Source organism: Urocitellus parryii, chromosome 10 (assembly GCF_045843805.1).
Source record: "Urocitellus parryii isolate mUroPar1 chromosome 10, mUroPar1.hap1, whole genome shotgun sequence".
Lineage (NCBI taxonomy): Eukaryota > Metazoa > Chordata > Mammalia > Rodentia > Sciuridae > Urocitellus > Urocitellus parryii.
Genome location: NC_135540.1, coordinates 58,637,744 through 58,652,621, shown reverse-complemented (window position 1 = coordinate 58,652,621; position 14,878 = coordinate 58,637,744). Strand labels below are relative to the sequence as shown.

General features: G+C 38.5%; 1 protein-coding gene across 3 annotated transcripts; it reads left to right on the top strand.

The window, feature by feature from the left end:
• The first annotated feature begins 540 nt into the window (after positions 1–540).
• On the top strand, positions 541–7,925 carry Tifa (TRAF interacting protein with forkhead associated domain). 3 transcript variants are annotated; one of them, XR_003300876.1, is made up of 2 exons: positions 541–657; positions 3,729–3,764. XR_003300876.1 is itself a non-coding variant. In XM_026389713.2 (2 exons), exon 2 carries the CDS (start codon positions 6,879–6,881, stop codon positions 7,431–7,433), a length of 555 nt encoding a protein of 184 aa, XP_026245498.2. In that variant the 5' UTR covers positions 541–657; positions 6,858–6,878; the 3' UTR covers positions 7,434–7,925. The 3 variants fall into 3 exon arrangements, 2 of the variants coding, with proteins under 2 accessions (XP_026245498.2, XP_026245499.2); XM_026389713.2 differs by lacking the exon at positions 3,729–3,764 and adding an exon at positions 6,858–7,925; XM_026389714.2 differs by lacking the exon at positions 541–657 and adding an exon at positions 6,858–7,925 and having other exon boundaries at positions 3,762–3,927.
• Positions 7,926–14,878: the final 6,953 nt, after the last annotated feature.

Sequence of the window (14,878 nt, the reverse complement as noted above, 5' to 3'; positions counted from 1 at the left end):
CTGGGGCTTTCTGGGTATCCGTAAAGGTGGAATTCACTGTGATCTATTCATGGATACACAGAGCATAATTTTGTCCATTTCATCCCCCGGGTCCTCACTCAGTGGCGAAGGAGACTGTGATCCTGCATTCCTAGCTTGCTGGTCATCCTTAGTCACCAAAAAGTGAGTTCTATTCCCAGCCTGCTGTGACCCCAGGGCAACCCTCCTTTGTGGGGAGAAGTAGCCCTTAAAGTTGAAGTGATCTAGTTCCCTTCTTTTCAAAAGCGAACTCTCAAGTCACGCGCTCTCCGGAGTGGGCTGCTGGGGAAGGCGTGGTCCCCGCTGGCACCCAGCGCCTCCCACCGGGTCACGCGAACTCAGCGGTAACGGGGGCGGGCTTCTCCAGGGAACGTCATTGGCGGCGGTGACCAGAAGAAGGAAGGGGCTGGCGAGGGGCGGGCGGAGTCTGAAACCTTCCCGCCTCCGCCAGGCTTTATAAGCACTCGCGGGTGGGAGGTTGGGCTGCCCGGGGTCCCTCGCACCCGCAGCCTGGCGTGTCGCTGGGCCTGTCGCGCGCACCCACCCTCTGCGTCCCACATCTGGCCCCGGGGACAGCTACCCCAAGCCTCCCTCCAGCCGCAGCCGCTCGAGAAAGTTCACGGACCCCTGAGTCCCCAGGTACCTGCTGGTCAGCCGTCCAGGGGTGAGGTGGGGACTCTTGTTTACCCCTTAGAGAAGTCAGCTTTGTCTAGGAAGTTTTTTCGGGTGTCGCCTGAAGTCATCACCAGACGCGCCTGCTGGCTGGGTTTGAAGGCGGACACCTACGACACGCTAAGGAAAAATGCTAGCCTGAGCCACCAGCCTTGTAAAACATGGACACTTGTAAAATGGGAAGTTTCTGGAAAGTTTTGGAGATGTGGGTGTGCCTTCTTTGTACTTTGCTATATTTTGGGTTTTTTTTTTTTCCTAACCAGAAAGCAAAAAAAAAAAAAAAAAAAAAAAGTGTCACGTAGGAGGGTGGCAGGCGCACGGAGCATCCTGGCCTGAGTCCCTTGCCCTTGCCCCGACCCCACGCTCTCCTTGGGGGGCGGGACCTTTCGCCGGCACCCGAGGCTCCCCGCAGCGCCGAGTTCCTCTGCCTGCCAATTCAGATCGGTTCGTTAGGAAAGTATATCCGTTGCTTTCTGGGACTTTCCCCAGCTTCCAGAGCAGAAATCGGAATTTCCCCAATCCCCTGGAAGCCTGAATTCACACTGTTCACAGCGGATGTCCGCAGCCTTGGACAAGTGTGCCTGCGCACGTTCCCAGGGGCCAGGCCAGTCCAGCGGCCTGGGAGGAAGAAGGCACAGTCCCTGAGAACGCTGAGCTCTCTAAGGTTCTGCTCCTTCTGAGTCTGGTTTTCGGCACTCTTTTTGGAAGATCTGTGAGCGCAGCACATGTTGATTCTGCCGACAAGCTCTGCTAAACTGTGGGGTCCTCCCTGATGGCTGCAAAGGGGCGCTGCAGGGTGAGGACCGCCGAGCGGGTTGGGCAGGAGGAAAACTGTCTAGCTTTGCTCCCAACTTTCTCTTCCCCTTCTATAAGCTTAGAGTGGGGTATTTGTCAGGGAGAAAAGACTTGGAAAATAATGGGAATTTTCTACTTTTAATCACATATTCTCTCCAGAATATCAGTGAGGAGTTGAGGCAGAGAGAGAAGAAGGCAAAAATTTTAGAGGGGTACATTTCCTAACACATCATCCACAAGGAATTCCATCATTAGGGTCAACTTTGTTTTGTTTTGTTTTTTGACCAAACTCTTAAAACTTGAGAAACTTTTTTGGCATGCATGACCACCCAGGGGTGCCAAACTTTCTGTTAAACTGCTTGGACACCTGGCTACTTCTAGCAAAAAAAAAAAAAAAAAAAAAAAAAAAAAAAAAAAAAAAAAAAGAAAAAGAAAGAAAGATCTCTGAATAACTTTTTATTTATGATATTTGAAGGCCAAATATCCTTCTGCAATACCAGGGTAGTATGTCACTTCACTGGTTTTGCAGGACCTTGGGGATAGGGTGTGTATGGGAGGGGTCAGAGTTGGGAGATGGCCATAGCATTGTTTCATTCAATGCCTGTGCACATATCCATTCTTTTTTCCTTTTCTTTCAGAGGAGTCAGAAGTCTTCTCTTGAACTACATATAACCCTCTTTTCCCCTCCTAAGACCTCCAGTTAAGTGTACACTTCCTGGTGTCCAGCTGGGGTCAGCTCTTCTTTTGACACTCAAGCATGCAACCCACATGCCCTGTTTTATTGTAGCTCTTTTGTTAAAACAGATAATACTCTTTGTCAGACATCATCAGTGTTCTTCAACTTTGTGATGTCAGATTTCATAGTTTGCCAATTAATGATGCTTTGCTAATCTCCAATTCCCATAAATTCCTTAAAATTCTAAGACTTCATGATTTTTGTAAAGAAAAAAATTGTTAATGTTTGAATAGTTTGTGGAATTTTTTTTGGGGGGGGTGGGTACTGGGGATTGAACTTGGGGACACTCGACCACTGAGCCACATCACCAGCCCTGTTTTGTATTTTATTTAGAGACAGGGACTCACTGAGTTGCTTAGCATCTCACTTTTATGGAGGCTGGCTTTGAACTCATGATCCTTCTGCCTCAGCCTCCAGAGCAGCTAGGATTACAGGCATGTGACACTGGGCTGGGCTGTGTTTGCATAGATCTTAATGCACTTAGTGTAAAATCCCAAAATTTCAAAGTATATGGTGAAAAGTAAGTCTCCTTCCTACTCTTGGCCTGTTTCCCTTTTTAGAGATACCCACCCTACTGTTTTCACTATCTAAGCTCATTGTCCTTCTGTTCATTTGGTAGTCTCACAGATTTCAAAAAGCTTTTTTGAGCATCTGCACAGGAGATTTTTGTAAAAATCCACTAATCTAAAATTTAGTATTTTAGTTATTTGTTAGTTTCTGCCCTTTCTGTTTTCCTTCTGACTACTTTGAAATGCCAGGGATCCAGGCTACTTTGTAACAAATATATTAGTTTCTGAGTTCCTTGAAATCAGAGACTATGGTCAGAGCATCTTTAATCAGATTAGATCAGAGACTAGAGCAACTTTGACGCTCCCCAAACAACCTGCCACAGTTGCTGGTGTGTACCAGGTCCATGCTCATAATTTTTATACACAGGTTTCAGAATAACTGATATTGATGGTAACCTGGTGCTTCAGAGCATATTCCTCTAACGAGGCAGTGCTAATAACCATATTTCCCTTCCCCCAAAAACTAGAGTCTAGGTTGGTGGCTTGCTGGCTATAGAACACACATTCCCAAGTCCTCCTTCTTTTTAGATTAACTGCTATAGTTTGTGAAGGAACTGGTAACCAAGGAGGTAGAACTTGTAATGGTAAGTGAGGGAGCATTAGAGTTTGAATCCTGCCCTTGACACTGCATTTGTGAATAGGCTAGTATTTAAATCCTTTGAGATTGATGTCCCTCATCTGTGAAGTGGTGGATCATAGGGTTCTTTTGCACATTAGGAAAGATGAAGTGGAGGCTTAGCACAGTGCTTGGCACATGTAAGACATACATAGTAAGTAAGAACCCTTGTTGTCAGTCCTTTCTTACCTTTGAAAGATAGGTAAATGCATTTGTTAGCTCAGGCTACTTTATGGTGCAGTAACAAATAACCCCAAAAATTTCAGAGAAGAAGGGTTGATTTTTTTTGCTTATGTTATGTTCTTTATGTATCTGTCTCTAGCCCTTCCCTCCAGGACCCAGGTTGATCATTAACTTTTGGAAACTTCTGATGTAACAAAGGAAAGAGAGAAGATGCAAGTATACAGTAACTTTTAAAGCTTCTGCTTGGAGCCTGGCCTGGTGGTGCACACCTGTAATTCCAGGGACTCAGGAGGCTGAGGCAAGAGGATTGAACATTCGAGGCTAGCCTCAGCAATTTGGTGAGACCCTAAGCAACTTAGCAAGATCCTGTCTCAATAAAAAATTAAAAAGGCTAGGAGTGTACATCAGAGGTTAAGCGCTTCTGGGTTCAATCCCTGGTACTCCCCTCCCCCAAATTTCCATTCATGTTGACATGATTCTTAAGGGGTGAATCACCATTCTGAAGGAGTAGACCAGTCATCTTTCTAATGGATCAGAACTGGGAGGGGTAGGCCTGGGAGGAAGAGGTAGCAAATACTTGACAGTTTGTGTTGGAAGGAGTCACTACTGTGTGCTCATAGGTTCATCAAACCCTATACGAATTGATTCACACTGACCTGCATATTAGACCTTGATTTACAAACCAGAATGCCTATTTTTTCCCTTGGATAATATATCTTCCCTGGGTACAAGGTGTAAAAGCCTATATGGAGCAAACTTTTCTTGGTGGTGAATTTGCTCAAAAGACAGAATTATAAGCTAAGAGCTTATATAGAAATCCAAAACCAAAAATTGGCTGTCCACAAAAAGTCTGTTTATATCCAGAATACAGAATGTTTAAATCCAGTTCTTTTTTTGGAACTGTCCAAAGCCCAGGAATGAATAATGGCAGCTTATCCCAGACAGAGCTGGAGGTCACGGACAGATTCTTGCTCTTCTTTATTTACTGAATGTTAAGAGCAAATTCTTTGTTTTAAATTTTTTTCTTTAATTTTGATTTTTTAATATTGCAAGTGTAATACATGTTTATTGTGGAAAATTTTAAAACAAATAGGAAAACCTAGGAGGAAAGTGAAAATTACCCAGATATCACAATAGCACATTTTTTCTTGTTAATTGCTAATTGCATCATCCTACGACTTATTATAATTATTCTCTCTTATGCTGTCTACTTCTTGAATAATGAGACTTTATTATCCTAATTAAAGCATCTTCAAATCACAGTGTAGGATGGATCAACCAGTTCTATTCATTGTGTGTTAATTCTTGCTGGCTTTGGTTTCATGGTTATTTTTGTCACTCTTGGCCCAAGATTTTGAGGGTTTCTCTCACTTTTTCTACTTATAACTGGACATTTCTTTTCTCTTTGGGTAGTCCAATATGATGTTACAATGTCCAAGAACTATATGATGAATGAAACTGTAAAGATAAAGATGCATTTCCAAGTAAAAAATAGTAATCTTGCTCAGCTCTGCCACTTGTTGAATAATGAAGTGAATTAATTTTGATTTTAGCAGCATAACATTGCAAAACAGAAGAAAAGATTCTATTTTAAAAGTAAATAGTAGGGGCTGGGGTTGTGGCTTAGTGATAGAGTGCTCACCTAGCATGCACGAGGCACTGGATTCGATCCTCAGTGCCACATAAATGTAAAATAAAGATATTGTGTCCACCTAAAACTTAAGGATAAATATTTAAAAAGTAAATAGCAACAAACGGAAAGGGAATAAAGTATTCTGTTTTTTTTCTTTTTCAGACCAGTATAGTTTTGATACCAACATTTAATGTAGATGGCAAACAAAAAAATAATGAAATCTAAACTAAAAATCAACCTCACTTAAGATTATTGGTGTCAAAACCCCAAACTAGTATAAGCAAAGGTCCAGCAATACAAGCAAGAAGCACACAAGGAAAGCAGGGGATGCTTAGCATCTCTCTATACCTCATCACAACACAGATGAAAGGAACTCTATGGAGCTATTAAGGAGTGAGCTATATTGAGATGGGTAGAGGTGGAAAAAAAATCACCCATGTACACTCTTAAGGAAACAATGAAAATTCCAGAACTAAATCTACTATGTTTATATTTGTGAAAGACCTTAGAGAGAAACATGCACATGTGGCACATGTGTGTGCATGCTCATGCTGGTGTGAGAGTGTGTGTGTGTGTGTGTGTGTGTGTGTGTGTGTGTGCGCTTATGCTAGCAAGAACCAACTTTTTAAAGGTTGGTTAAAAGTAATCTTGATAGACTCTAGGAGAGAAAGACAAAGGGTTAGGGTGTGGAAAGCGACTTCTAAATTCTTGTTTTATTGTTTGAATTTTCAAATCATATGCATGTAATTTTAAAACTAAACTAGTTTTGAAATGGCAGTTTCATGTTAAAATAATGTAAAAAAATTTTATCAGTTAATTCTCTTCTCTAGTTGTACTACTTTAAATACTCTGATTATCAAAAGTGAACATAGGGAAGTGTAGTTGGAGGGCACCCGAGGGCTCGGGGCTATAAGGATGTGGTTAACAGCAGTTGGTTTGTTGCTTGTGGTTAATGACCAAAAAGCATCCAGTTGCACAGAAATAAACAACTCCAGTACCAGTGCAGACCATGATATTTAGAACTACCTTGTGGAGATTTATTTTAAGTGTGTAATGTCTAAATTTAAAATTAAAGAATATGATAACCATTGAAAGCATTTACTATTTTCAATCATTTAACTGTTGGAACTCTAAGTGAGGCTATAAGGAACAATATTTCAATTATTTGTTTATAACAAATTTCTTATTTAATCAGATTTCACAATTTCTAATGATATCATAATACAGTTAATAAAGTGTAGGTTTAATGAGTACATCCTCTCAGGGTATTCAAACCAGAGATTTTTTTATTTCCCAATTTTCTTTTTAAAGTACAACTGTCATATTTTATCTGGGCTAAAGTTATTCTATTTCAATGAGAATGGATCTGAAATTTCCATGTCACTATGTTGTCAATAATCATTACTTGCTAATGTCCAGATTATATGTATGGTCTTAGGGTCAAACTAGAAATGAAAAATAGAGATAGCAAAAGGTAAGACACCAGTTCCGATAGGGCTTGGTGTAAGATTACACACATGCATTAGCTAATTGAGAGGGTCCTGTGTATTATCATCTATCAAAAAGTTTTCATCAGAATACTAGAATCAAAGTTCTCAGCGATATGAACTAACTCTGGTGGTTTAACTGTTGCAGGCTGATCTTCTGGTGTACATCATGTCTACTTTTGAAGATGCCGACACAGAAGAGACAGTAACTTGTCTCCACATGACTGTTTATCATCCTGGCCAGTTGCAAAGTGGAATATTTCAATCCAGAACATTTTATGATAGACAGAAATTCCCTTCCACCGAAGTGATAAAATTTGGACGGAATTCCAACATCTGTCATTATGTTTTTCAGGACAAACAGGCTTCACGAATCCAGTTTTCTCTGCAGCCATTTAAACAGTTTAACAGCTCAGTTCTCTCTTTTGAAATTAAAAATATGAGCAGGAAGACCAGTCTGATTGTGGACAGCCAGGAGCTAGGCTACCTAAATAAAATGGACTTGCCCTACCGGTGCATGGTCAGATTCGGTGAGTATCAGTTCCTGTTGGAGAAGGAAGATGGAGAGTCACTGGAATGGTTTGAGACACAATTTCTTTTTTCTCCAAGACCGCTCTTGCAGGAAAACTGGCCAGCACAGATACCCATACCTGAGAATGGCAGCTGTTCATCCTGTTCTACCCAAAGCCCTCTTCCTACAGAAATGGATGAAAATGAATTGTGAACCGAGGGTCTAAGAGGAGAAACATGAAGGATGAAGGACAGATTGGAGACATTCTGCTTATTAAAAGTTTATTAGTTTAGTACATCATAGTCATCTGTTAGGCTGCCAAGTTTGGGATTTGTTATTACCATCGTGTTGTTACTCATCGTCTTAGTCACCTGTTGCACTTCTGGATCTATGAAGAATTAAGTGTACATTAGTGAGGGTTAGTGTGTAAAAATATCCTTGTGATGAAATTGTGTTCTCAAAATAAGGTCATATATTTTCTTTTTCTTCTTGATATCGGTTGGGATTTGCTTTTGTAAGGAATTATATCTTGGTTTGGTCACATCATTTCACAGCTGCCATTAATTTTCAAGGTCAAAGCTCCAGGCAGGTTATTAACTGGTGTCTATAGCCTGTTAGTACTTGTAGAACCAGAGTACTGGAATGAGTTCTAGAGTTCTGTCTGCAAGTCATTGTGGCTTAAATATAAGGAGAAACAATACCTTGATTTTTTTTTTTATGGAGTTATAGTCTGTTCCTAAGACAACAGTTCTCCTTAATCTCCTTGTCTATATTCATTATCTAAAACTAATATTTAAACACTTTTAAAAACCAGTGTTTAAAATTACTTTCTTACCAAATTTGAAGTTTGATTTTTATGTACTTTACATAACTTTTCAATTTCAATTTTTTTTTTTTTTTTTGGTACCAGGGATTGAACCCAGGGGCAGTTTATCACTGAGCCATATCCCTATCCCTTTTTAATCATTTATTTTGAGACAGGGTCTCACCAAGGTGTTTAGGGCCTCCCTAAATTGCTGATGCTAGTTTTGAACTCATGATCCTCCTGCCTCAACCTCCTGAGTCACAGGGATTACAAGTGTGCCACAGCCCAATTTAAATTTCAATTTTTAACAGCATTCATGAACATAATAAAATCAAAGTTTAATTCCTTAACCAATTCTTTGAAACTTTTGAAAAAAGGGAAATAATTATTCTTAGGATGTTCTATATAAATAAATATATGTAAATATTTATAATAAATGCTTAAACATTTCTAAAAATTTAGCTTCAAATAAAGTTGTATTTATTTAAAACATTCACATTTCACTTCTTTTAGCTAAGTTAAAGTGAATGTTACATAAATAAGAACCATTTGATTAATTAGATTCTAGCATTAAGAAGTGATATTTCGGGGCTGGGATTGTGGCTCAGTGGTAAAGCACATGCCTTGCAATTGTGAGGCACTGGGTTGGATTCTCAGCACCACATATAAATAAATAAAATAAAGGTCCATTGACGATTAAAAAAAAAAAAGAAGAAGAAGAAGTGAAATTTCCAGGTTAATGAAATGTCCTGCTGTCACAGGTCCAATTTTGAAAAAAATTAACGTATTCCTGTAACAGCCTTTCTAAAATATTTTTAATAATATTTTAAACTTTCTGGCCTCCTTCCAATGATTGTTAGCCCAAGTATACCTTCTGTTGTTTCAGACCATCAGTTTCTCCTGGCTATAAAAGATGATGTCCAACACTTCGGCCCTGGAACTATTGCTGTAGAGAGAACTATTTGTCCCTACTTAAAGTGGCCCAAATAACTTTTCAGTTTCTTTGTCCTGTTTTTTTTTTTTTTTTCTTACTTCCTGTGGTAGACAGAGTAATGGCTTGGCCCAAGATGTGCAGATGTCCATGTGCTAACCTCTGAAACTGTGAATGTGTTGTTATGTAGCAAATGGGAATTAAGGCTGCAGATGGAATTAGGTTTGCTCATCAGTTCACCTTAAAATAGAGAGATTGTTTTAGCTTATTCTGGACCTAATAATTACAGGGTCCTTACAAATAGGAGAGGCAGAGCAAGATGTCAGAGTGATGAAATGTGAGGACTTGATCTGCTGGTGCAGGATTTGAAGATGGAGGAAGGAGGCTGTGAGCCAACGAATGCAGGTAGTCTCTAGAAGCTAGAAATCATGCACTTGATATCTAGAAGTTGAAAAAGGCAGAGAAACCTCTAGAATGCAATGAAATCCTGTGGATACCTTGATTTTAGTCCAGTGAGATTTGTGTTTGACTTCTTACAGAACTTGAAGATGATAAATTTGTTGTGAACCATTAAATTGCAATAATTCATTATAGCAGCAAATACTCTGACCTGAAGTTATTTATCTACTATCTCTTCTAGTCACTAAGTTGCCTTTACTATATTATATTTAAAATTTTTTTTTTTCAGAACACTGGGCCACTAAGCCACATCCCCAGCCCTATTTTGTATTTTATTTAGAGACAGGGTCTCACTGAGTTGCTTAGCGCCTTGCTCTTGCTGAGGTTGGCTTTGAACTCATAATCCTCCTGCCTCAGCCTTCCGAGCTGCTGGGATTACAGGCATGCACCACGGCGCCGGGCTTACTATATTATCTTTTTCTGGGATTGTAACTTCCTTTCTGAGATGGATTTACAAAGTAGGTCACCCAGGCTGTTAGAATTATTCATAGTGAAAATGATCTTATGGTACAAGCTGTCTCTAAGCAAAGTGTATACACTCTAATGTGTAGGTTATGTAACATTCAGCCATTTTGAAAGAACTTTCCACTTGTTTCTTGTCTTTGAGGCTGATGGCTAAATGCTAAATTACAAAGTTTTAATATTAAGAAATTTCGGTATCATTGTTACTGAACCCAAAAATGTGTTAGGAGATACATCCAGAAAAACCTCATGTTCATATAAACTAGTTAATGATTTTTCCTAATGTTTAACCTGCAAAAGATTTGTTTGATTTGAGAAATACAAGCTTCAATTAAAAAAAGTTTTTTTTTCTTAATAGATTGACAAAAAAGAGGGTTACTAAATAGTAATACTACTATTCTCCAAATAATAGAAACTTTCCATAGACCAATTCTTTTAGTAGTAATGGAGTAATAGGTTAGTATTAAAATTGTTTTGATTACAAAGCATAAAATCTCTGCCAGAGCTACCTGAGCACAAATAGGGGTTGTTAGAGGCAAGCTGAAGTACCTCATGGAACACATGGAAGGAAACCAGCAAACCTTAGTCAGGATTCAAATGCCTGCAGCTCTGCCCCACAACGAATATCAGCTCCATTCTCCTAATACATGGTGGCACAAGACCACGCATAACTCTAAGATTTACATGTTATTGATCACTCAAAAAGAAACTGATCTCCTTATTCCAGTTCCAGGGAAAAGTCAGCTTGTCACCCCTCACAACCAACTCTCCTTAGGTAACATGGTCACATATAATAGCTGCTCTGGTCAGTGACCATTGGGTAGAAAAAGCATTTTCTAAACAAAACAAAACAAAAAACAAAAAGTGCCACAGTGGACTAGGTGGGGTCAAACAAAATATTGATATTCTGCAGCTGAACTGTGAAAATTTCAACATATACCTGAAAGACTCCTTTGTCCCTAGGAATTGAATTTTCTTGTGCCAAGTTGAGAGGTATGTTAACTTGTGCCAGTGTTATAGTAACTTTTCCTGAGTCTGTAGTTTCACGACATGGTTGTGCCTTCCACTGGTGAAATCTCATGCCATATGATTCTATAACCATTTTCTAGAAAATTCTGTGTATACTATATGATGTCTGGATTGACTTGTAGAAGCCTAACTTTTAGGCTTATATGAACGATGGTATTCATTTCTATGAAGGTAAGATGGGATATGCAGTCACTTAAGCTGTACTTTAAATTATTTGTATCTGTAGAAAAATTAGCCATACTCCTACTACCAGGAGATAACTGTTAACATTTTTTTTTGTGTGTAAGTGGTAGCTGCTTTCATGTTACTTCAGGGCCCTTTTTGTCAGTCAACACTTATTTAATTAATTCCTTTTATTAGGTGTTTTGTGTTAAAATAACTGTGGTTACTATTTTATTGTGTGGACCATGATTGAAACCATCAGAGAGCTTAAATTTCAGGTGGTGACCAAGGATGAGAGCTATGTAAAATGTGATTGAAATTTATTTGGCTTCTAATTGCTTTGAATTGTCCTCAAACCAATCACTCATTATTCAACTATTCATTCCACATGAAAATATTTACTTGACTTCTACCTCTTAAGTGAGGAATTTAGGGTCAGGAGCTCTAGTGAAGAAAATTTAAGAACAGTGATTTCAGCTGTTTATGGTCTCACTACTTTGTTACTGATGGAAGGCCACAAGGGAGTAGAGATGAACCAGTCTGGTACTGTTGACTGTCATTGTTGCTCAAGAGCCAAAAAGAAAACTTCTGTCATGATAAGGTGCAACAATGGAACTTCACCTTGGGTCAAAGTGTCTTTTTATGACAGTATCACTTTGGGTATCTTTAAACAATTTTTCAACACTCAGCTAAGCAAACAAAACCCAAACTTCCCAGACCCCTCAAAAAATAATATTGACCTAACTTCTACAGGATGAAGTTATAGTCTTGAGAGTGAGCTCTCAATCACACTGCCTCAGTTCATCTATTTCTCGTGTAACCTGACACTAGCTCAGGATCCTTTTCTGAAAAATAAGGATTAAAATAGTGCTTCCCTAGTAGTGTCTCTGTTTAGATCAGTTGTGTACACTTTTATGGTCCCTTATCAGTGTTCCACATAGCATGTTATTGTGAATAGCACTGGGCATAGTTAGCTCCTTATATTTACAGTCACATATAAAAGATTTCTGAACTACAGAGGATGTTAGTGTATATTCACTCATTTAAATAATTTGTAATAACAAAAATATTCATATTAATATTTTTCTACTTTAATTTTATTTTTACCTTTAATATTACCTAAGGATATAAGAATTAGATTCAGGAAATCCATTTCTTATATAATTCTTGTGTGATCTCACCAATCAGATAACTAACTAGAGGCACCAAGAAAATGAATATAGGATAACATTATTAATATATTTGATATCAAGTGTGTTTTTTTAAGATGGCTATGTTAAAAACTTATGACTAGGACATCTTTATATAGAGCAAAATGATAATTTGGGCCTCTACTAAAATAATATATCCAATTATTGGGCTAGGGTTGTAGCTTAGGTAGGGGTAGAACACTTACCTAGCACATGTAGTGCACTAGGTTCAATCCTCAGCACGACATAAAAATAAAGTTATCATGAACATATACAACTAAAAACAAAATTTAAAAAATAATATATCAAATTATTGAAAAAGAGCAGGAATAATTCCAAATTATATCATTTTAGAAGTACCTAAAGTATTCCTGGTATCTTAAATAAAAACCTTAGATTACATACGCTCCAACTACCCCATTTCTCTGCTGAGAGCAAAACTTTTTGAAAAATATCTACACCAGCTGTTCTTCATTCTTTATCCCCTACCTCCTCCGTTTCCATCCCCTCACTTATATAACAGATATGCATCAGTCTTCATGTTCCCAAACCCAACCCTAACTCACCCATCCTCTTCTCGGTGCATTTGATGTTGGTCACCCCATCTCCTGGCATGACACCACACCTGTATTCCTCCTGAATCTTCTTTAGGCTGTTTCTCCTTCCTTTAAAGGTCAACTTTAGAGAAACTGGCCTTCTTTGCTTTTGTGCTTCCCTTGGGTGAACTCAGATGATGGAATGACTTAAAATACCACTAACCTACTAATGACTCCCAAACTTCACCCTAGACCTCCTTCCTTAAGCTATAGACATACACCCTAGGATCCTCATTCAAATGTCTCATAAACAGCTCAAACTCAGCTTTCAAACAGAACTCTTCATGTCCTCCACTTTCCCAAGCCTGTTTCTTCCATTACATTTACTGACTCAAGTCAGAGCCAAGAAGTTAAAGTGAGGGACAGCTGCAGCTGCTATGTTGGCTCTCACACTCCCACAAATTTGGCCTTTAGGGAGACTCTGAGCTCAAACAAATTTAGATAGTTTATTACTTGCACTGATAGCAAAAGCAACAGCAGCACAGTCATCTCCCTGCATCCCTTGTCCTTACAAATGTCCCTGAGATGACACTGAACCAAAGGAATGAGAAGACAGACTACATAAGTGTAGCTGAGGGTAGTTCTGTTATTGGGGAGCTCTGTTAACTGTGGCCAAACAGTTTCCTAGCCTATTTCTGTACATGACTAGGGGTGAGGTAGAGTCTCATTCTTCACTGGAACCATGGAATTGCATGAGGAATTTACCTCATGGCAGCCTTCTTCAAGAAAGGGAGGCAGGTGACAAATTGCCCTTTGACAACTCCTCCAAGACTATTTGGCATGTTCCAGGAAGAATCAGAGTTTTTGCCTGTGTGGTTTATGTGCAGTTATGAATAGGATAGTCTTTTATCCTCATATCCAATTCATCAGAAAATCCTACAGTTTCTACCTCTCAATTTGCTCTTAATTTCTGCATCCATTCATAATTCCAAACCACACCATGTCCCTTTGGGAGTTGTATGCATACACTCCTGTCCTCTTACAATTCATTCTCTACATAGCAGCTGATCTTTGGAAAATGCAAATCTGATCACTATACATCCTGACAAGCCAGTGGCCTTCTTTTATGCATCAAATAAAATTCGTTCTTAACCATGACCTAGAAGGCCTCATATGAATGATCTGGCCCCCTAACTATCCCTCCAACATCAACTCATCCCACTCCTCCTCTTATTCTTGATGCTTTCAGTTCCAATGGTTTTTTAATTCTTTCAGCATACCAAATTCATTCCCACTGCAGACACTTTGTACTTGCCGTTCCCTTTGATTATAACGTGCTTCACAAAGCCTTTTTGCTTCCAGCTCAGCTTAAATGTCTCCTCAGAGGGGATTCCTCTGACTTATCAAAGGTAGTCACCTGGCCCTCAGTTACACCTTGCGTATTTACTAACTGATTTTCTTATATTTATTTATTATCGTCTGTCTTTCTCACCAAGATGGTTAAGTAAGCAAGAGCAGGGACCTTCTAAGTTTTTTACTGTTATGTCCTTAACACTCTCCTAGACCCTGCGGACTCTCCAATGTTTGTTCAATAAATAAGTTATTTCTAGTGTATTTTATAAACATAAAACAAAAATTAACATTCTTTTTCTTAGAAGTTAAAACGTATTTTCAAGTTTAGTTCCATCTTCCTTTCCTAATTTACTCCTTTTTGTTTTCACATCAGATTTAATAATTTTAAGTTGAGTCATAATATTTGTATCTTTATAAAGTAAAATCAGTAATAATCAAATAATTTATTATCTTTAAATGTAAAAATGTGTTTATTCACAATCCTTGAGAAGTTATCATTCCTTCAGAAAATTTTTTATGAACAAAAAGCCAAGAAAAATTACAATAGTAGCTTATGCCAAACCAAAAATATACATCTGATGTATATAAACTTTAAAAAGCATTAACACAGGCAATGTGAATATAGAGTACCTTTAAAATATTTTCAATGACATAGCTACAACTCAAATTATATTGACAGATGTACATAAAAGCATTTCCTAATGTATTATATTTACATATTAAATTATCAT

Coding starts and splice junctions, on each gene's coding strand:
- Tifa (XM_026389713.2), top strand. CDS start 6,879: ATGTCTACTTTTGAAGATGCCGACACAGAAGAGACAGTAACTTGTCTC.